This window comes from Coturnix japonica, chromosome 12 (genome assembly GCF_054131305.1).
Source record: "Coturnix japonica strain WE chromosome 12, WE-NBRP24, whole genome shotgun sequence".
NCBI lineage: Eukaryota > Metazoa > Chordata > Aves > Galliformes > Phasianidae > Coturnix > Coturnix japonica.
Genome location: NC_140674.1, coordinates 13,354,503 through 13,377,967, shown reverse-complemented (window position 1 = coordinate 13,377,967; position 23,465 = coordinate 13,354,503). Strand labels below are relative to the sequence as shown.

The window sequence follows — 23,465 nt, the reverse complement described above, 5'->3', positions numbered from 1 at the left end:
CATTCCCCCAGTTGTATTTTTGAGCTAACATCAGTGGTAAAACTTTCATCTAGTGAAAGTCAGCATGAGCCAACAAAGTCAGCAGTTCTGGGTCAGTGACAGGGAGATAAGTGTCATGGGCTAAAGCCACGGTGCAAAAGGTTTTTGCCTGGGTGTTAAGGGATGTGTTCTTGACAGACACCAGGCAAGTTTAACCATCTGGACAACATCTCCTGTATCTGTGGGTGTTTACTGTTCCATTATTCTCATTGAGCTGTATACCTCCCTCATCTGGAATATCTCCATTGATTTTAGTGAGCTCTGGAGTTTCATCAGCACTAAAGAGTGTTCAGTTTGTTGCTCATAACACTGATGCTACGTCACTCCTGCAAGGACTGTGGCAAATGGGCCAAATACAAAGTTGAGGACCACATCCTCCATTTGTAATTTTGGGGACAGATTTTGAAGTTCTAATTATTATCTGTGCAAATCAGACCTAATCAGGATGTAAGCCACTCAGGAAATGCATCATAAAATGGGTGTACAAAATGAATATGAATTCTATTTCACTGGGGCTAAGGGGAAGTATAGTATGGCAAGAAGAAAGAAGGATAATACAGAGTATGAGTATAAGGGTACGGCTGTGTGGGGGGAAAAAAGGGAATAGAACACAACCTTACAGAGATTTGTGGATCTTGCTGGCAGTGTTTTGGTGAATCAGTTGTTGCTACTACTGGCATCTGTAGAATGCAAAAGGAATGAATCACAGCTCGTGGTTTCCAGAAAAGCAATTAGGACCATCCCTTTCATTCCCAGCTCTTTGGAGGTGAATACCTAAAGCAGTTCTTGTCATCTGTTGTGGGAAGGGAAGGAGCAAGTGGCCTGCACCTTGTCCCCTGGGAACTCCCATAGGCAGGATGCTTTTTGTGTGCTCCAGGAAGCTGCTGCGACCACCTGGGTGCCAGCACTCAGTATGTTACAGTGGCTTTTCCTTAGAACAAGCTTCTATCCTGCCAGTGCTGTGACCCATGTCAGCCACTCAGAGAGTTAACGTCCATCCTTCTACTGCACTGAGGCTGTACATTGCTGGGCAAGAAGTGTTCCCCCTGCCCTTCCCCTGGGAGGTGTGTGCTCTTCTACTGGAGGGGAAGGGAATGTGTTAATGGTCTGTATGTAGAAGGGTGATTTTTCCTGGCAGCACTTTTAGCTTTGCTTCCAGAATATGTACAGTTATCATTTATGCTCCTTTAAATTCTTTCCTTTTCTCAGAAGAGGCCGGTGCACAGAAAGAGAATTTGGATTATCAGGCTGCTGGCACCAGCCTGCATTTTCCATTGTATGTGCTTAGAATACAGTTTGGTATTGTGCCTCTCTTGATTTGTTTACCTTTTCCCCTCCCTTCTTCCTGCTGCCCACAGTAAGTTGTTGGATTCCTCTTCTAATGATAAGTATTTTAAAATTAAGGCATTGAGTCATTTTTGCAATTTATTTGAAAATGTTAGAATTGCACATTTGATCTCCTGACATATGAAGAGCCCAGGGAAATGACCAAGAATGAGATATAACTCTGATCCCCAGAGATTCACCACATTTGGGTCCTTACTACTGGAAGAAAAGATTCGAAAATGTCACATCTGGTCCTTCTTGACCCAGGAGCAAAGGGACCGTGATAGTGATGGAAAGGACAGACTTTGCTGTTCAGGTTTTCTGTACTCTTCTAAAAAGGACAGAGCTCAAACAGAGGACAGGAGATCTCTGGATTAACCTGGATTGTAGAGCTTTACACAAGGATGCTCTTCAACCTCTATGAGCTTAAACATCTGTGGTTTTGAACATCAAGTGCTCCTGGCTTACACATATGAGTCAAGTATATTAATTTGAAGTTCTGCAGAGTGGATTCAAATCTAGCCCCAGATTACAGAGAACAGCAGTTATCACTGGTTTATAGCCTACTGATGGGTTCCTGGGAAATGAGAAATACTCACCTTATCTTGTTATGAACAATTGTTAATGTAGTGAAAAAGACCACATTGGTTTCTGGGAGATTGGCCTGGTGAGTTCTGTCCATGCAAGGCTGTCTGACATAAAGTGTAATGTATTGCAGCTGGCAACTGCTAGCAGAGTGGAGAAAAAGGGTTGTTCCCTGAACACTTAGTCCGAGCCCAGGGCTTGAGACTGGGGAGGCAGAGGATAGACTTTCCTATGCTATGACCATGTATGCCTGTGATAGGATGATATATAGTTGTGGTTCCTAGGAACCAGTCCTGTTTCAGAGCAAGCCATGGAGATAATACTGCCGTTTGGCTCTAGAAGAGGTATTAATGTAAAAGAGAGCAGTTTAGAAGTGACTGTCTTTCCCCAGCTAGTTGTCTTGGTTGTGAAAACCCCATAGCAGAGCTAGTCCCTGAGCTAAAGTTATATACAAAACACTTTTAATTTGTGGAAACCAGTTTGCACATATTTGGATTATTTGGGTGTAAGAAAAGTAACTTTACAAATCATTGTCTGCTCTAGGAAAGCAAATTGTCATAGAATCAGAATATAAAAACACTATATGTGTTTTTTTCCAGTGTATCAAGTCATGTGACAAATTAGAGGGATACCGAATAACATAATTTCAACACAGTCAAACAGTTCGTGCTCCGCTTGCATGGTGATTATGCTCTCAGTTTACACAGATCTTTGCACTCCTGTGGTGCTTTAATAACATCACTTTAAAACCCTGACATTTTGGTAACATGAGCAGCGGTGAACACTCACCGCACCTCCAGTCATCAGTCACTGTCAGCTCCAGGCTGAGGTTTCTCTGCTTTCTAACTATGTATGCTGAGCCTGAGCTCTGTTTCTGACTCTGAGGATTTAACAGAGCCCCCCCAAAACAACCCAGGAAGTATCTGGTTGGTCTGCCTAGCTGCCTGAAGACCCAGAGCCTGTGCAAATAGTACACTGTTCATTAACCCTGGCTGTGCCCCAGAGTAATGCAGGTTTCATTGCGTTATTTGTATGGCAGTAGAACAAGGGATCTGCTGGAGATGGAGGAGAGGGGGGGAAAAAGACAACTGAATAAGAAGACAGCCACTGATTTGCAGAACTTACAGCATCAGGTAGAAAAAGGGATGAAAGCAGGACAGGGATGAGATGCTTCACTTTGTGGTTCTGTGTGATAAGTGCCTCAGGAGGGTCTGCTTTTTCACACTGTTCACTCAAAAAAGCCGGGCTTGATTGTGGTCATACTTGTGCAAACAGATAGCTCCACTGACTGCAGCACAATGCCAGCAGTCTGTTATCAGGGCTTTTGACTCCAGAGCGGCTACTCTGCTTGTAACCTGACTGCATAGAAACTAGTCCTGTCTATGGGACTGGAAGACAGGGAATGGCTGGCAGCTGAATGTATTTTCCACTTACTGACTCTCTGCTTGATCTACTGACAACCAAATTTATCTCTGAATGAAGTGGTTGCTCCCTGCTCCTAGCAGCACTTTGTAGGAGTGAGGCTTACATCAGTAGCATCACTATGCATTCAGCAATGTCTGTGTGCAAGCAGTGCTATACAGCTCAGCAGCTAGGCATTCCCATGGAGCCATGGCATCCCACCACCCAGGGCATGGGTTTTTCCCTGTTGGATAAGTATAGCTGAGAGTGTGAAGCAGTTCCTTTTCAGTAGCAACCTTAGCAGCCCACCTGTTCTTTGTGTTTAGAATTCTCTTTGTGTTATTTACAGTATGCAAGGCCCTGTAAACCTCACAATATCATTCTTTTTCCCAGTGACAACTGGGCTTTGCAGTGACAAGGCTGTACCAGAGGCAGTACAGATGCTTCAGGCCTGTGAAAGATATGCTTGTGACTCATAGTTTGAATTACTTTGACGATGATGCATGTGATTCGATGCAGTCAGTAAAATCTAGTCACTGGAGTTGCGTGCTTGGTGGCAATGTGCTTGACTTGGGACTGCAAGATAGGGCTCAGAGTGCTTAGTCAGTATTATTTGCTCCGTTTTATTCCTCTGGTTGGTTGGTTTTAAATATATTTTGGATGCCTAATAATTCCAATAAGAAATTTCTAAAAGAACACCAGGAAAGCCATCCACAGTATTTAAATCACCATGTTAATGTGACTGAGCTCATGTGGCTAAGAGGTTGCAAATCACTTTCAGATGCCGTCAGCAGCTTTTTCAGTGCTTGTCTATGTCCTCCCGTGACCATTGCTTGGAGAGCCATGTACACACTCAAAGGATTTGCTTTGAGCGGAGGGCTCAAATATCAAAGTGGAAAAAAAGCATTCAAACCTAAAAGCTGACCATAAAGCCCAGCACATCATTTTCAGAAGCAGAACATTATTGTTACTCTGCTGACAAACTTCTTTTGAGGGCAGAAGCACGGTCCAGCACCATTTGAGATTCGTCTTGAAGCCGCACGTAACCAAAATAAATATATGGTTGCATAAGAAACTATGTTATGTTCTTGCTCCCGGGTTCCAAGTCTAATTGTAAAGTAAACACAACTTCAGCGTGCTTGCACTTAGAGAGCTACAGGGCCAATCCCCTCCCGTGTGCAAGCCGGTTTATTCACACCTGGGATAGAGTGACTGATTAAGTGGCAGGGAGGTGGTTTTGTCCCTTCTGCTAAGGATTACATGTGAGAGTTGGAGGGTCTCTGTGGGATGGACATGAGGAGAACAGGTAGAGAGGGGCACTAAGCTCAGTGCTCCAGGGAAACACTGCTTTTCAAAGAGAGAACTGTGTGGTTTTGGGGCATAGACCAGCTTGGTGTGAGTAACCAAAGCACAGAAGATTACATGGCTCATGAGAATCAGTAATGATTTATATGGTTTCATTAGTACGCCAGCAGCAATACCTGTAGTAATAGTGGCTTAATGCTGTGCAGGATACAAGCCTGCTTTTGGCTGTGTGTGCCTAGGGAAAGAATTATGTTGAGAAGCTGTGACAAACCTGTGCTTTTAGAGCTAGGCTTTGAAACTTGTCAGGGGATAATTGTACTTCTTTGTCCCTAAAGGTGTAGTGAAAATATATGAATCGCTGTTTATTTCCACAGCACTTGGACACCAGAACTTTACATGGGAGAGAAAACTCCACAAAGGGATTTTGTTTGCTTCAGAGCTGAGATACTCATGAAAATTCTCATGGAAGACAAATGTAGGCCTGCAGAGGGGGGAGGATTTGGCTGTGTGGCTGACACGGTGCAGGGAAGGATGGAGAAGCACACAGCAAAAATAAGCAGGCAGTTTTAGGACCCTGAGTTGTCTGAAGTTGGCAGTCCCTCTGCTTTAATCAGGCACAAATTGTTCAGTTCCATGCAGAAGGGACTGGATAATGTTTGCTGTCCTGTACTCCGTACAAGAATAAAATAGGTTCTTCTTCTTGGCTAGGCTACAGTATAGCAGCAGCAGAGGGAAAAGGGTGATAAGATCCAAGGGCATTTTCTTCGTCATTCTGTTCTGAAGAGGTCTTTACAGACCCTGGCTATAGGATACTATACACTGCTCAGTATTCAATCTCAATCTGTAAACACTAAGTGTACCCAGCAGAATAATGTGTGTGTGTGTAAGCTCCTAAAGAAAGGACATAATAGTAAAGAAAACAATGCAAAGCACCTAGGCAGCAGGATAGTGGCTGTTATAAAGTCCCTTGTAAGGAATGAGTGATGTCAAGATGAAAGGTCACATGTTTACAGAGGATAAGATAATTACCTACAAAGAACAAATACTAGTGGCAGCTGCTTCAGACAATAACAGTTTGGGGGGGGGGAAAAAAAGACCAAGTGTCATTAGCACTGCCTCACACCTGTGGACAGTAAGCCTCAGAAAGCTTAACCTAATGGCATCTAGTCAAGACAGAAGTGAAGGTGAGAACAGTCCTGTGCACCAGTGTGGTCTGAGGGCTGACCTTCTGGAAAACAGCTTTAAAAAGGAACCGAGGGTTGTGGTGAATAATTTGACTGTGAGCCAGCAGTAGACTTGCAGCAAAGGAACCCAGAATGCTAGTGTATGCACAGGTCTAGAGTGGTGTGTGCCCCCATATGAGGGGGACATGAGCATGCTGGAAGGACCACAGAGATAATTACAGGCTTGGGCTATCTGGTAGATGAAGAGAGGGTAGGAGAGCCGAGACTGTATAGCAGGGCTGATCTGATCAATGCATATTAACATTTGATGGGGGAGTATAGAGGACAGTGTCAGACTCTTTTCAGTGGTACTCGGCAAACATACAAAAGATAACAGGCACAAACTGGATAAATATAGGAAATTCCACTTAAAAATAAGTGTTGTTGTTGTTGTTGTTGTTTTCTTTCTTTTTACTGTGATGTTGTTTGAACAGTGAATCCTCTCCTGAATAAACTTAATAGAATAAACTCTCCTGAGTGCCAGAGCAGTGATTACAGTGAATTGGTTACTGTGATCGTGGACATCTGCTCTTTTTTGGTTAAATGTTGCTAACAGAAATATATGTTCAGGTATGGGACTTCACATGCACAGATGGTCTGTGTGTGTCTGAATACCTGGAGAATCCCTACACAGGGAGGCAAGCCAGAGCTTCCGGCCAGCCTGCCAGAAAAAAAAAAAAAAAAAAAGAATATATGTAAAAAATTGCTAAATTCCACCTAGACGGAATTTCCAGCTGGAAAAAATAAAGAGGATGTGTCTGGGAAAACCTGGACATGAGCTATTTGTGCCTCCAGGATCTTGTGCTAAGTTTCTGCACAGACGAGTTTCTCCTTGAATAAACACTCAACTACTCAAACAGTATCTTAACACCCCCAGAAACAGTGTATTTATCGCTCAGTTATAGTAGTGGGTTACTTGTTACTTATTGCTCTTTGTGTTCTTCCCTTTCAAATTTCAGACAAATGAGAGAAAGGAGAATGAATAGTTGTGTTTATGTATAAAGACTTGCTGCTTTTGCAGTATCAATCCAGTTGTGCTGCTGGTTTACTTTATATACGTTGCTTGTGAAAAATAAGCTGTAATGAGAATCTGGTCTGAGATTTATTTTCACTGCTTTTTGTGACATCTGTGGCGTGTAGCTGTCTATGTGTTTCACTGCTATGGCAAATACATTAATACAATATGCTACAAGTTGGGTGACCTCCCAGAAGAGAGAAGGCAGGAATAATAGAGGAGCTGATGATCAGCACTCAGTAATTTGTTCCTGTAATGGTACGTGGATCAATCCTAATCAGCGAGGATCTTCCCTCCATACAGAAGTGGTTGGTACATCGCTCACAGCCAACCCAGATAGCGGTGACCAGAACTGTAGCTACCTCTAGAGGGCGATGATTGACTGATTAATGTTTGTACTGTAATTGAAAATGATTACTGGCAAATTACAGCTTCACCGCAGAAAGCTGCAATGAAGCTAACAAAAAAATGTCTCTGTCCAGTTGAAATGATAGAGGAAATGTGGCCAAGAAGTATAGCGGAGTTTGGCCAGAACATTAGGATGGATTTACAAACTGTTGTGAGATCTTTAATTATCAGTAATACCAGAAGCTTTCATTTCTAGAACAGCATTTGCTTGTGAGGTTCCTTGCAGGAACCAAATCATAAGGGTATTTAAACCAGAGTAAAACAGGGAAGGGAAATCAAATCAGTCCTCAATTGCTCTGAACTCTTAGGATTGTGTTAATAGCTTGCTCTGGTTGGTCTCCAGCACAAAATGGTCCCACTATGCAAGACATACCAGCAATGAGAGCATAGTCTCTTATTAACATCATTTGGCACTGCTTGCTTCTTGGGAGAAGCAGGTGCCCAGTCCCAGCTTTGGCAAGGCAGCATCTTCTACCTGCATGCCAGGTAAGAAGTGACTATTTACATTTCCTGCAGCACCCTGTTACAAGCAGTCCTCTTGTGGCCTTGTCCAGCTTCCAGGCTGTTTGAAGAACATCACTCACCTTCTTTACCCCTAAGACCATTGCCATTTAGCTACTAGGCTACTTTCCTCTGTATCCTACTTTCTTTTGTATCCTTCTGAATTCTTTCTCCTCTGTCTTATTTCTCAGCACTGGAAAGACAATTGTTAACAGTTGTGTATATATATATATATATATATATATATATATATATATATATATAAAAGCATGAAGTCAGAACAGAATTTCAAGACAGACATATTTTTTCTTCTTGTGAGCATGTCTTTGAATTTAACCTGCTGCTGTGCATTGCCAGGTTTGTAATTAGCTCTAAGCTGAAGTGCACTCTTCCAGTGCACCATGCCACAGGGGTTCATGGGTCAAAGGGTTTATTTCAGTGACAAGTGACATCAGCATGCACGTCATCAGAACCACTCATTTTTCCTCTTCCTTAGTACAAAAAGATGGGCTACTCTCTGTGTGTCATCTTTATATTTAGCATTGACTCCATGCAGCATGGCTACAGGGGTTGGAAACTCAATCTACTATCTTTCATTTCTGTCGTGCCAGTTTGAATTAGTGTCATGGCCAGTGATGGCTCAGAAAGTTTATCATTTGTGTAGTAGTTTGAGGCCTCTTTGCATGGCTTTGTTGTCCTGTGGACCACTTTGCCCATAGCACAAAAGGTCCCATCACTGTTTCTAACCATCCTGGGCCAAGAGCCAGTGGCATGTGCATGAAAGATAAAATGTATTTTTTCATTTCCAATTGCATCCTTCTGCATCGTAGCATGACTGTTACAAAAGAAGCATGCATTTCAATTAACTGTCCTTGTTTAGGATTTTTTGCTTTATTTTGCCAGTACTTTTTATGGATCCTTAGTTGTCATGACCCAGAGCCTGTCACAAGCACTTAATTCTAGCACAAATGACCTCTTGGAAGTTTGTATAGGGACTGCTTGTAGGAAGTCTAGCATTCCTGAAAATGTGACTGATTTTTATATGCCACCTTCACTTCATGGGTTTTACTTCTCAAAACCCATTAGCTGCAAGGATTCATCTTAAAAGGAAGTGACAAAACAAAAGCTACTCGGGTAGCTAACAGATTTCAGAATAGCTGTTTTAAGATAGTTTTTCCTTCCAAAGTAAAACATACCTTCAATTGGAAAGCATGCACATACATTGTTAATATAGAGTCTCTTGCCCATAGTTCTACTTTGTGATGAATCATCTGCTCTCAAGTTCTGTATATCAACATGAAAGTAGGTGGGAATCATCTCGCTTTTTGAAAATTCCTCTTACATATTAACTGTTGTTTTAAAATGTTTCTCCTTCTCTTGTCAAGCTACGAGCAACAAAAGTAATCTTGGATATTCATCTCAAACTAGAAATGCTGTGTGTTTGGTTAATCCCATAGAATGTTATTCAACTCTAAGACTGGTCAGAATTTGGCTGATTGTTTCAACAAATTAAAATAGACTGAAGACATCGAAAATAGGAATAGCTCAGTTGTTTAAATGGAGACACATGAATCAGTGCTGGCTGAGCACCTAGTTTGTAAAGATCAGTTCTAAGGAAAAACACTTGTAGTTTTCATTTGAAAAGTAAAGAAATATTTGATTATTTCTTTGATTCTGGTGACAAAACTGACAGAACTGGATTAAAAAAATCCATTTTTTCTAATTTCAGTGTTGTCCTTATTTCCCAGACTAAAACCACAACTACATTTCTAACACAAGACTGACTGTGCTTCTAATAACAAATGCATCCTTCCCTGAAATAGTCTTGACAATCCACGTAGCGAGTCCCATGCTTTTGCTTCATGGAAATTCAGTACAAAGTTAGTGAGGACAAATCTGTTGCTTTGGCCACAGCACCTTCTAGATCCAGCACTGTTTTTGTTGATCTATAAATGACAGGTATGTGACCTTATTTGAGTAACCTGTGACCAATGAGAGAATGGCATGACTTGAAGAAGCTGGAGGGTAGGGTGCCCATGAGACACTAAGAGAACTTCTGTTACTTAGAGCAATGTGGTCTGACATTACTTGTCACATGTTCTAGTGGGAGAAGGTAAAACTTAAAGGTGCAATACAGCAGAACCAGAAATTGTATGTCGCTATATTTGCATATCATTCCTAAAGCTTTAAAGACAAGGATTGACAAACCCAAATATAGTTTCTGTTGGCAAGGCTGATGAAAGTAAGGGCAAGCTTGCAGAACACTTATATAAGTGAACCCTTACTAACACCAGTTCCTGAGTTAAATAAGACCCTGTCTACTGAAGAAACAAGGAAATTTTTGAGGCCATTCTGTTGACTTGCCTTCCCTCCTCCAATTGATTTTTATTTTCTTCATAGAGAAAATCTCATTTCATTTAATCACTTGAATTTAAGATCATAAAATTCCTACCAAACTCCTGGTTGCCGTAACTTAGCTAAGTGTGTTGGAAGTATAATTAAATCTCAGCAGAGTTGAGGACATCTGTTCCTTGGGCACTCTGCCACCTAAGTAACCACCATACACATTTTTCATTATCTGGGAAGCTTCTTTATCAGCTTTCTCCAGAAGGTGTCAGAAAGATATCTGTGAGTTGTTGCTAAATCTAAGTCACTTGTGACTTGGGAACTGTTAATGCTCTACACCTTTTTTTTTTTCTTTTTCCCCTGGGAAAAAAAACAAATGGTGTTTGCTGGTAACCTGTGTCCTATTCTGAGGCCATCAGCAGCCCATGAAGATGGCTGATTACTCACATCTGAGTCTCTTTCACCTCCTGGTCACAGCTGATGGTAGTTATGTGTATCAGCATCCATTTCAGAAGTCTTTTAGACTTTGTTCTTTTGTAGGAAGAGAAGAGTGATCAATTCATGTTGAATTAGAGAAAGTGTGTATCACTTAACTAAAAGGAAGAGCCGCCACCTCATGGTAGTTCCAAGTGGTAAAAAAAGTAATTGGAGCTTTGTTACCAGATCATCAATCAGCAGAGAGCCTGAAAGAAAACCTTAATACCTGATCTTGGACATCCCCTTGGAGTCAAAGCTGCTGGCAGCATGGCTGCATTTCCCCTCCTGCTCTTCCCTGAGCCTGGCATCCTCCTGTATTGTGAGGCACTGAGCCTCAGCCTTCCTCCAGGCTTCCCCTGGGCAATCTGGTCTAGAACCATATTTGGCATTTGGTGGCTGTGCCTTTGGCAGGGGGATTGGAACTTTGTGATCCTTGGGGTCCCTTCCCAACCAAGCCATTCTATGATTTGCTGTGAAATACTGAAACGCCAAAGTTGCAGGCATTCAGTGGTCTGTTTTCAGCTTATTCATGTTGGCACAGCCTGTGTCTCTTGCCAGCCCTACCCATACTAAACAGAATGGAGCCCTGCTTACTTAAAGAGCCTGAGATGGAACCTCTAAAAACTCCCCCAAAAGTAAATGCTAGCAAGTGGTGCCTTTTGTCTGCCTAATATGAGAGCAACAGGAAAGAAACTGAGTGGACAGGACTGCAGTTGCTGCTCAGCAAAACCTCACAGTCATATGTACAAAAATTACTCCATCAATCTAATAATAACTCATTATTACACCATGGTTATCTTTTTCCTGAGATCCTGCCTGTGTGTTTTATGCAGATCAATCAAGTACTGCCATGGTCTTAGGCTTCAAGCATCTCAATGGAGGTAGCTATATAAAACTGAGACAGGTCCAGATCTTTCCCAGTGACAGCATTTTGGGCTGTTTTGTCTGTTCAGTCTTTTGCTCTGTGCTTCTGCTGCAGTTCTAATAACCACAGGGCCCATTTAGACTTCCATAGTGGTTGTTATTATTCTGTTATACCCCACAGTGGAAAACAGTCCCAAAATGCATGCTCCAGCATGGAGTGGATACTCCTATGGCTACACATATTTTTGCAGCACTTGACTCACCCGTACACAAAGATCTGTATGTTCAGAGAAATGCTGTAAAAATAATCCCTTTGCATCTCTTTTTCTTCTGGGGCTGTAATTTGTATTGTCTTCATGATATAAACTGGGCTCTCTTTCTGTGCTTACTTTTTCCTTTCATTCTTTTTACTCCCCGCCCCCCCTTCCCTGATGCCTCAGTCAGAGTGTGGTGGAAACATTCTCTGCAGTGAACAATCCTGATTTGACACTTTATGTCAGCTCTGCAAAATTCTTCTGCCATCTTTGTCTGGAAAAATGAGCTGCATTAAATATGTATATATACATATATATATGAATAACCTATTATCTTTTTCTAATCACTCCAATCAAGACAGGTGATGAAATCAAAGGTGTAGCTCCCTGGCTGGTATTTTTTTCCCAGGTGATGCAAAGCAACATTTGAAATTTCCTGTTTCTCTGTTGGTTGTAGCAAGTGCTTTTGGAAAGGCAGAGTTAAACTAATTTGAAAATACCGTGCCTACCTGTTGAGAGAATAAAGCCAGTATGAACAAACTGCTGAGGCATCTGCACAGGTTGGAATTGTAGTCCCACAAATTAGTCCATAATTTCTATGTACATTACTTAAGAAATGAGATAGACTCATTCCTAGTGTACAGGCAAAGAAGAAAATAAAAGGTCCTCTGCTGCTGCCTGGGGAAGATACTTCCATAGATACTTCCACAACAGTGATTTCAATAACTGAAATAAGTTGTCTGAAAGACTTAAGTTCATGTAAGTTGCATTACAAAAGCACACTCCTTTACTACTACTTATCTCGTTGGTCTGGTAAACACACTAATTAATTTCTTCCTGAAGTAGATACTCTCCCTATAATGTTATTTCTGTTGTGCCCAGGGAACACAGTTAAAACATATATGTATTTAAAGATATTAGGCTTCTCTACTGCAGTTTGCAGACAGGAGGGGTTAGAGGAATGGTGATGCTGCGGAAAATATTCCCACTTCCATGTCTGTCTCATTCTCTGAAAGAAGGAAAAAAAAAATCCAACACACACAACAAAAGCCAAGACCTTTAATTATAACCTAATAATCTTCATCAGAGCAATAAATATAACAAATGTGAGGCAAGTATGTGTGTGAGAGTGCAAGACAGAGAAAGGTTTAGGGCAAGGATCAGTGGAAAATCTTTAGAAATGATGTAAGAGAAAGCAAAGGCAGGGATTGGAGTTTGTAGCCTACAGCAGAGACTATAAAAACTCTGAAAGAAAGCTGAGCATTAGGGATAAGTTAGGGAGAAGAACATAGCAAGACCATTAAGGTTGGAATTGCTTATAACCAATGCAAGGTAAGATGAGTGAGGACAGAGAGGGGTTTGGGATATTTTCTGTGTCTGTGTGCTCTGTTTACTTCTCTACTTTCTTCCTTTCTATGCTTTCTTTTTATTTTTTCTCCTATTTTTTTTTTCATACTAGCAGGCATGCACAAAGTACACACATGCCCATGTCAGATGGGAAAAGTTTTTCCAGTTTGAGATTGGGATGCCTATCACCTGGTATTTTTGGTACTAGAACTGAACTAATAATATCCTGTGGAAACTTATTTCTTTCATTTAATCAGCCAATGTTTAAACAAGATGTGTCAGTGAGTTTTACAACACTGACTAGTTGCTTTCATGCTTTCACAGTGCTTCTGCAGCAATCTGCTGTCTGGTTTTATTGTTATGGATTTGCTTGTGTATTTTATTGTCAAATACACATTACTTCTTAAAATATACTGAAGTGCTATGACGGAATAATTCCTTCGCATTAGTGTATATCATACACAGTAGATAAGTTAGCAGTGTGTAATATGTTTTAAAATATAATATGTACAATTGATTTAGGGAAATATTTTTTCTTTAATTTCTGAATCTGCCAAAAGGTTTTTGTTATGTCCCATATGAGATAAACAATCCAGATTCTGTCACATTTCTGCAGTAACAGAACAATCCTGAAAAAACATTCCTACACTAACAGAGTAGTTATCATTATCCAGTGATCTGATTACTTCATCTTTGTACCACTGTAAGTGAAGTCAGACTCTGATTCAGTGATAGTCATTGTAATTTCTCCATTCTGGGTTCAAAACTATTTCACCACTTCTTTCTGCCTCCCAGACTGGAGTCATGCAAGTAAATACATGTGAATAATCTCTGGTTTAGATGTCCAGAGGCTACTGTGAAGTTCAGAGCCCACTTATTATTCTTGACACACAAGCACACACTGCCTTTAGCTTTCCTAACTTGGTTTTTCAGTCTGGAATGACTGTCCTTGTGGGGAGTGCAGATTTGAAAGCTGAGGAACTGTAAGGACATTTTGTGCCCCTGCCCATTGACTCACTTAGGAAGCCAGGGGCAGATTATAGAATCACAGAATCATGCTTATTATGCTTACCTATCTCTGCTCACCTGTAGCCAAACTGCAGCTCAGACTATGTTTCTTGTAAAACGCTTCAAGTATCCTGAGGAGCAGTAGGCAAACAAATAAAACAACAGTGTAAGTGATGGGAAAGCTACAAAACAGGTATTCTTTAGTATTTATGAATACCTACCATGCTGCTTTCAGCACGCTAGGGCTTGGTTTTCACTTTTTGAATGAATGACAGGAGTACCTCTCTGGGCTTTCTACAGTGTAAAGTTAAAAATTTGAACCATATGAGAGTTGTAAGAAATCTCTTGATGGACCCTGCCAAAACTGCAATTGATTGCAGCTTCCCTTTTCTTGTTGGTCAACCCAAGGAAACAGATTAATCTCTAATTTCCCTTTGCAATTCATCAAGTAATTGACTTTTCTTCTTATGTTAATACCCTTGATCAGAACATTTAAAAGCTTTTATCCAGTAAATCAGTGTCACGGTTTGATTCTCTTGTTAGCAAATTCTAATGCCATTTTTGTCTCTTAAGAGGTTATCTCAAAGGCACATCTTGAAGGATATTTTTATTGGCCTTGAAATGGCTATGTCTTTGTATTGGTAATAATATATTCTGACAATGTACTCCTTATACCAGGTATAAAGAACTTCCACTTATCATTCCAATTCATTGGAAAATACTTCTTCCAAATGTAGAAGAACAATGATATATTTCTCAATTTTTATTGATATATTTTCAGTGCTGGTAATGGCACTCCAACAACAAAGTTTTTACTTCTCATGCTAAAGATGAAGGAAGAAAACTAAATGTGAAGTTACTAGAAATACTGGGAAAAGTTGGTGTGCTCAGTCAGTAAATATATAAATGATTTAGGGCTGAGAATTTGTTGGCAATGAAGAATAGCCTAATAATGTTTTGTTTTCCATTGTGCATACCAAGAATACTCACTCAACCATCTCACTTAGGAAAGGTGGAAATAGACTCCTCATTAATGGATGTTTTCTTATAATTCATGGTGTTCTTATCTGATAGTCTCTGGGTTGCTATATGTGTTTGGTCACTCCTATTGTGCCTCCTGCTTCCTGGTCTCTTACTTTTATGGTCTTGAAATGAGCTTGGAGTTTTTAATTGCTAAAATGTGCTGCTAGAAATTGAAATGTAGTCAGTTTTGCAAGATGTCCAGCTTGTCTCCTTACCCATTCCAAGGAAATTTGTCCCTGTTGTTCCATTGGGTTTCATTCTTTTCTTTGCAAACAGGGAGCTGGGGACCACGACTGACTTTTTCCACTATTGTTTTCCTACCTGTTCCCCATCTGCTTCTCTGAGGAGAACAACTGTCAGTTGATTCATTTTTGATAGAAACTTCAGTAGAATGAAGGCTGGGGTAACTTGTGATGGTATGAAAACACTGGTAGTTTGGGCCAAACACTGTGAATGGTATCATTAAGATGTTAATAACTGTTAAAACAAAGGCTTTGAAAAATGATGACTGATCCCAAATGCCTTCTTGAGAAACCTTTATAGAAATTCATTTTCAGAAAGTGGAGCATTCCTGTCCCCCAGATGTTTCATTTGGGACACAGATATACCCAGACATATTCTCAGAATGACTAGTCTTAAACCTCTTGCACAAGTACAGGAATTTTAAGTTATCTGTATTCTCATTATATGAAATCTGCCTGCAACTATTTATCTGCATAGCTGGGAAACTGAGAATAGAGGGAGGTTTACATTGTAGAAGTTGACAAGTGTCTGTGTTATATATCTAATAAATTGTATAGAATTGCTTAAAAATCAAAACCTACTCCACATTATTAATAACATAATGAGCCTGACATTGACTGTCTACATTTCATTTCACCACAAAGTCCCATGTCCCATGCCTCAATGTCTTGCTTCAGTATCTTTTTAGAAAGCAGTATGTAAGAAGTGCTCTGTATCTCATCTGTGGGATGAGAACAAAAACGCCACTCTAACCTATCTTTGGACTCTGGTTTTTTGTTTTGTGAGGGTGGGATATATTTTGATTTTTTTTTCCTCACTTTTCTTTGACATTTACATGACTAGAAAATTATGCTTGAGATAAACCCCGTCCCTTAGGAGTTTCTGGAAGTGCCAGGACTGCTGCTATGCACATATTTTTGGCTTTGTGGTAATGAAAATGCTCAGAAGATCCATCATACAGCTTTTAAAAGTAGGGCAAATTGGTTTCAACAGAAGAAGGCTTATTTTCAGAGCTCCACAAAGGCTATTAATAAGTTGTTCTTATGTCAAGATATTCACCATCATATTTATTTATAAGGTAGATTGCCATGAGGTGTCTGGTCTAAGGCTGATGAGGCCAGTGTTAAAACTTGATTCATTTTTTTCTTATGCCATTGGAGCAGCAAAAAATACGTGGGTAAATGGCTTGCAGATGCAGCCATGATTTTTGTCCAGCTGTTTGGAACCTGCATGGCATCAGAGACCATCACAGCTATCGGTGATGAAGGTTTCCCAACACCATCCCTGCTCATACAGCAGAAGGACTACAGTCCTAATAGGATCTACTGCCAGGAGTTCTCCTGCACCAAGGGGACAGCTGAGGCTTGGCTCTGTGGGTATAAACAGCACAAAGCCTTGTACCATCTGGGCTCATCCACATCATACTCATTTGCAGGTGAGCTTGGATGTGCCCCATGTTGGTATTGTGACAGCAAGCAGAGCACAGTCATCAATATATGGTGGCAGCTGAAGTAAAAGATTACAGTGCAAGGCAATGATGTCTTGCCTTGGTTCTCTTGCTAACAAGCCAGCAAGAAAAATAAAGCTCTTGTGATTTATTCTTGCAGGGTAATCTCTGTAGTAATGTGAAATATGATAGTTCAAATGGGTAAGAGCAATGACAGCTGTTATTGTTTTTGACAGGCAATGGGTTTGGAGCATGGTGACAAATTACACACTGTCTGGGCTTTGTTCAATCCACTTATCTTCAGGATGTCATTTTGTTTTTGGGTTGTTTTGGTTCTTTTTTTTTGGGGGGGGGGGGGGGTAGGGGGTAGGGGGGTATCTTTTTATTTTCCTAAAGAAAAACATCTTTAAGTCCTTTGGTTTGAGGTTGGAGACATGAAGTTTCTGTTTGGTAAAGAATTCTGCTTTCTGCTGATCTTTTCCTGGAAAAAGACTCCATGCAGATTCCTTTAAAAAAAAAAAAAAAAAGTTTTGAAGGTTTATCCTGCTTTGATAAGGTAGAATAATGTTCTCTCTTTTATCTTTAGTTGTATTTTAATTGGACCTGTAACAAGGATACTTATTTGTATAAGGGATTTGAGTTTTGACACATTTCAAGCTAAAGCATCGTTATCACTACAACACATAAATATGTCTGAATTTCAGACTTGTAATTATGTTTAGTGAAGGTTAAACAATATTTTATGTCAGATAACACCAGGCCAAACCCTGAAATACTAAAGACATAGAATAATACCCCAATCCCATGACCTATCTGTGCAAAACTGGTGGAAAAGTGATGGAAGAGAACGAAGCTGAATTGCTCCTTTTTCCTGCCATGGTCGCACCGCTACAAGGCAATCCAGCACAACTGGACTTTGTTGGACTTAGTTTTGCTCCCTGTTAAACCAGTGATATTGCTTCTCAGCTACTGATTTCCATGGGAGCTAAAGCCAAGTTTCAAGTCCTTACAATTTCCTTTGCTTCTAATTTCACTGGCGTCGAGTTCTGACCAGTTAATCAAATGTCTTTTGTGTTGCAGGTGCCTTCATGTTTATTTTGATTAGTGTACTAGTTGCTATTTTTAGCTCTTTGGTCCTTGGGATGAATGAATACCAGCACAGACTTTAAACCATGATAAACATGTGTTTTTAACCTTGCCATTTATTTTTATGTCTCTGTATCCAAATAATCAGGATGTGGTTACCTGTGAAGGTAGTAGACTACTACTTAGAATTTCAGTGCACACCCACATACAAAAATATACATTGTAGAGGGCCAGAGCTTTAAAAACACCAGGCCAAACCCTTGTCTGGCTTTAATGGCTTGTCATATCAAACTGAGGGATGTTGGTACCACCTGGTTTGCTGCTTTGGCTTTGTCCTTTGATTCCAGTGAGTTTAGTTGGCTCACTGGAAGATTTGCTCCATACAGGTTAACCAGCTGCTTTCTACCACTCTACAACAATCCCTCATAAACAGTATAAAGAAGATATGTGTAATGGGGAAACCAGATAACAGAAGCACACACAAAACTTACTAGAAAGAAAAAACAAGTAAGAAACAGAACTTCGAGAAAAAGCATAAATGTTTTATCTTGTTAAAACTGGACTCTGTACTTTTGTACAAGCACTTTTGTAGCGTGGGAAAAAGTAGGAAGCCAAATACCTCTTACTGTGTGTTCTCTGCCTGAGCTTATGAGAGATTTGCTAAGCAAATGATAAAACAAATGCTGTATATCACAGAAATGCATTAATACATCCTTTCTGTTCTTGCTTTTGCCAAGAGAAGAGTCAGCAAAGAGCGGTAGAAGCAGGCTTGAACTCTTCTCTGGTGCTGAACCTGGTAACAAACTGATCAGCAAATTAGCAGGTACCTTTGGCTCTGGAGGCCTTGCCTAGCCTTATTAACATCAGCTGAAAGAGTTGACCTGGTCACATTGGAGACATGTCAAGTTTTAAAAGCTAGATCCAGTTAAGGACTGGAACATTAGCATAAATCCACAGCTGAAGAAATGACAGAATCACCACTGCTGGAAAAGACAAGATCATCCAGTCCAACCATCCATCTATCACTAATAGTTCTCACTAAACCAAATACCTGCATCTTCCTGATCTTGCTAATACTAGAACCTCTCACCTTACTTTGAGGCTCTGCAGGCATCAAAAGGCTGCTGGGGAGATCTGTGGTTCATGGCCACCTCTGCTTACAAGTACGGATCTAATTCACCTGGTTTTAACACAAGTTTGCATTCATTACTCCTTCCTTCTTTGCAGATGCTGCAGTTCCAGCTTGTTGTGGTCCATCTGGCCCTTGTGATCACCCTGCTGCAGTGGCATTCTAGTTCAGTGCTCCTTGCAGAGGCAGCTCCAGAGGTAGGTCATTGTTTCTGCTCATTATCACATAACAATACTCTTCATAGGTTGCTACTGGCCACTGTGTGCGCAAGACACCGTGATATCCAAACAGTACTGAAAGGGGAATGGTGTGTATTGATTCTGTGAGGGGCAAAGCAGGAGCAGGACAGCTTCCCCAGTGATAAGAGTGATGTAAATTGCATGTCTCTCAGAGGACATGAAAGTTCCATAACCCTGAAAAGGAACAGAAGCAAACATTTAACAGCACTTGCAACTGAAAGAAGGGAAAACCAGAGGACAGTGTGAGAACCTTTGTGAAAGTATTGTTGCATTGACTACTGTAGTCACCTTGCTCCTCCTTACACAAAAGTCAAAGTTTTATACGTTCCATCCCTGATTATACCACTCATCAGCAGTAGGAAGTGCCACTACCACAACTATGGTGTGGACCACTCCTGCTGTCCACAAGCATATTACATCATATTACTCCTTTGAATAGAACGTGCCTGAAATCCATTTTCTTCAGCAGCAAACTAATGTTGCTGTGTTTTTTTTCCACAGCCTTTGGAGCCTTCTGCTGCTCTGGGCATGGCAGTGCATCCTACTGCCAGTGAGGAGAAGTCAGCCTCCAGCCTGGCAGCCAAACTGCTCCTTCTTGACGAGTTGGTGTCTCTGGAGAATGAGGTAACTGAGACAAAGAAGAAAAGAAGTTTTCCAGGATTTGGGTCCCCGATAGACAGAATTTCTGCGACGTCTGTGGATGCTAAAGGCAAACAGAGGTAAAGGATGGGCTCAATCAGTGATAAAGGTGGGAGAAAGCAGTTGGTACATTGTCCTGGATACAAATAGTGTAGCTTTAGCTGCTAACGATTTTACTGCAGTTGTGAGGAGCGTATGATCAGGGTACCAGAAACTCTTCAGAGATCATTCTGGCTGCATGATATATAGTTCTTCAGCTGTGATGGATAATACATACAGTAGTTCATTTATCCTTAAAGCATCGTCTGGATAACAAAGAACATTCAAGGACATGCACATTAGCTCACAACAACAGAAAGAAATATACTAAAAAAGTGTTATTTAAAGCTACGTTTTGGTCCTGAGATATTATGTAAATACCTGAAGTTCAAAAGCAAAGGAATAGGGGTGTTCCTGAGGTTGGGGGTTTGGTGGGGCACATCTGGAATATTGAGATGAAGAACATATTGTAAAAATAGACAGTCAGGATGCAGAATGGGCTTTCAAGGAGTAAAGCTTCAAGATCTTGGTCAACTTACAACAAGCCAGGCTTTAATCAATACAACAGTACACCTATACCTCCACAGTACAGGTTAGGAGATGTGTATGTTTCTAACTGAGGGCTGAGGAACAACTTGGTACAGGTGGTGAAAGTCAGCATGTCTGGAGGCAAAGCAGGCAGTGATGTTCACCATGCCTGAAAGAGCTGAATTGTCTTAATCCCGCCTTCTCCTAACTGACTTCAGCTGGATGGAATCCCCAGTGCTGTAATGTACTTAATAAAATGCTTAAAGCTTAGTCTGGAAATCGGAAGTACTCCCAAGACCCACTCAACATTACAGATATTTTTTGTTGTGCTTCTTTCTTCCCTTCAAAAAGTGTTTCTTGTCCTTTTTTCTACTTATCCATCTAATCTGCTAGTAGAATTTTTTGAATACCAATAAAATAATGTTAAAATATAAAGTTTTGAAGTCCTTAAGTAGAACTATTTTTCTGGGTATCACTTTGAGAGAACAAAATCAGTTTTGTTTACTTTTTGGCACTTGGCTGGCATGTGAAAAGAGACTCTGGAATGCTTTATTTCTTTTATGTATGTTATACTTAAGAAAGGACACTTTAAATAGGAAACACCACTTTGCCCTTAGTGAGTGCTGAAATTGGTACAGTCTCATTTGGTAGGTGGAAAGGGAACAGCAGACAAGACTGTGGAAGTGGATTGTCCTGCTATGGCTGCAAATGGCCACCAGAGGGGAAGCTCAGCTGCAGAACCTCTCTCAGACTGTTCAGCCTTTCCCATTGATGTGATCTTACAGTTTTACTGTTTAACTACAGATCATGGCAATACTGCAACCAATGCATATGCAGAACGCATCTCTTGTAAACCAATCTGTGTAGTTAAAGAGGGGTTATAAGAATGAAGAGGACAGACTCTTTAGCAGGATCTGTTGTGAATGAGCAAGGGGAAATGGTTTCCTACTAAGAGGGGAGATTTAAATTGAATGTAAGGAAAAAGGTTTTCTGTCTGTTTTACAGTACGAGTGGTGAGGCACTGGCACAGGTTGCCAAGATTGGTGGTGAATGCCCCATCCCTGGAGACACCCCAGGTCAGGCTGGACGGGGCTCTGAGCACCCAATGGAGAGCTGTGGGTGTCCCTGTCCAGTGCAGGGAGTTGGACCAGATGGCCTTTAAAGGTTCCTTCCAACTCAAATGGTTCTGTGCCTCTTATCAGTTCAGGCTCAGTATGACTTAAGCAGCCCAGGTCTCTCATCAGTTTGTGCCTACACTGCATTGGAAAGAGTACTGCCTGTGGGGTGATGAACTGTGCAAAAGTGTTTGATACAAAGGTTTTTGAGGAAAGGGGTGTGTAAGATTAAAACACAGGTAGTGCTTCAGTGCTGGCCTGTAAATCTGCACAGCTGTTCTGTCTGAATGGTAAAATTGTGAGTGGGATGAATGGCGGAATCAAAGATGTAGTAATGCTTTTGCTTGTTCCTATGATGTCTCTCCATAATTCTTTCCCTCCTTCTTTCCCATTTTCCCCTTGCAGGAAAGTGGTTGAGCTGCCTAAGAGACGGTTTGGAGTTCCTCTTGACCGGATTGGAGTGAGTCGTCTTGGCAACACCAAGGGTTAGAAGTTCCTGCAAGTAAGCCGAAGTGTCCGGGTGTGGGCAGTTTGGAGAGCCCCTCCTGCTTTCAATTACGTGGAAGTACTCAGGTCATGCCAGTAGGTTTGAACAGGGAGCCTTGGGGTAGGAAGGCTTCTTCTATAACATGGATTGTGACACAATTTAGTTTGAATCCTCTACATCAGTACTACTCCCTTTTAAGAAAGATTTATTAGCTTTTTCTTCTCCTTATGTTGTCTTTGTCCAAGCCTTGCAGTTCTGATTTGAGAAGATGTAATGTTTATTGCTTTTCTGCCTATAGGTTCTTCAGTTCTGAATGATTGATGTCATACAGGAAACATCACAGGAATGTGGAAGATGCATCAGAGCACGTCTTGTCATTGACTAATGATTCAGCACTCAAGGAATCAACCTCCTGCAAAATCTTCTTCACTTTGTGTTTTACAACATTGCATTTACAAATAGTGACTAATTTAGTTCATCGGGTCTGGATGCTCTCACAGCTGAGCACAGTGCCACTGATAGGAGGAGACAGAAAAAATACATAGTTTAATAGCATGGCATTTATCTCTTAAACCTGCAGAAGTTCGTTCTTCAAGCAAGGACTGTTAGAGTTTTTGGATTTAAAATAAAACTCTCAGAGAAGCCAACAGCAGTCCACGAAATGCAGGCAGTTTGCTTTGAACACACCTTTAAAGTGGGTGTTTTTCTGTTAGATGAAGGGAGGATTTAACAGTTATGGGACAAATCCGTATTTTATTTGAACTGCTATTTGGGAGAAGACATTTACTGATATCATTAGGAGTTGATCTGAATAAGAAGTAAGAAAAAAATATCTTAGGATTTGCTCTGATGCTTTTAACAGTCTTTCTTGTATCTCTGCACCAAATTTAGAAATGTTTTCATTGTACAGCATATCCTGACATGTGGCAAGACTGTCAGCTTCCTCCTGCAAGCTAACAAATGCATTTCGGTCCTCCCTATGCATAACATAGGATAGCGTCCAAATATGAAGTCATCTACTTCCTAGGCCATCTGCATTGTATGCCTTATTTTAGTCTCTTGATGTGTGCATGGGGCATAATCACATATGCAACTGCAAAAGTTCAAGCATTTCTTAGACTGTTAACATGTAAACGTGTGCCTGTTGTCTCTATTTCAATTCAGAGTAAAACAGGTTGTCTTGAATCTTGCTTCACTGCTTTTCACTTCTTTCCAGATTACAAAATACAGCTGAAAAGAGCTGTTGGCTGACATCTCAATGCTCAGATTCCCAACTGATCTCTTCTAAACCTCCTTGTAGGACTATGGTCTACATCAGCTAAATGCCTTGGATTGCTATTCCTGGGTATAAATAATCCTTAGAATTGCAAAAGATGATCCACAGAGAAAGG

At 40.8% G+C, this 23,465-nt stretch overlaps 1 protein-coding gene across 7 annotated transcripts in view; it reads left to right on the top strand.

The window, feature by feature from the left end:
- Window positions 1–23,259, top strand: part of OSTN (osteocrin) — a 45,913-nt gene extending 22,654 nt beyond the window's left edge. For 3 of the 7 annotated variants that reach the window (XM_015871929.3, XM_085513601.1, XM_015871928.3), the window contains exons 2-5: window positions 19,126–19,224; window positions 19,768–19,985; window positions 21,993–22,072; window positions 22,373–23,259. In XM_015871929.3, the coding sequence (XP_015727415.1) occupies window positions 19,126–19,224; window positions 19,768–19,985; window positions 21,993–22,072; window positions 22,373–22,395 (420 nt within the window). In that variant the 3' untranslated portion in view covers window positions 22,396–23,259. Of the gene's footprint in view, window positions 1–13,009; window positions 13,077–19,125; window positions 19,225–19,767; window positions 19,986–21,992; window positions 22,090–22,372 lie in introns of those variants that run through there. The other 4 variants (XM_085513602.1, XM_085513603.1, XM_015871927.3 and 1 more) reach the window with 3 other exon arrangements.
- Window positions 23,260–23,465: the final 206 nt, after the last annotated feature.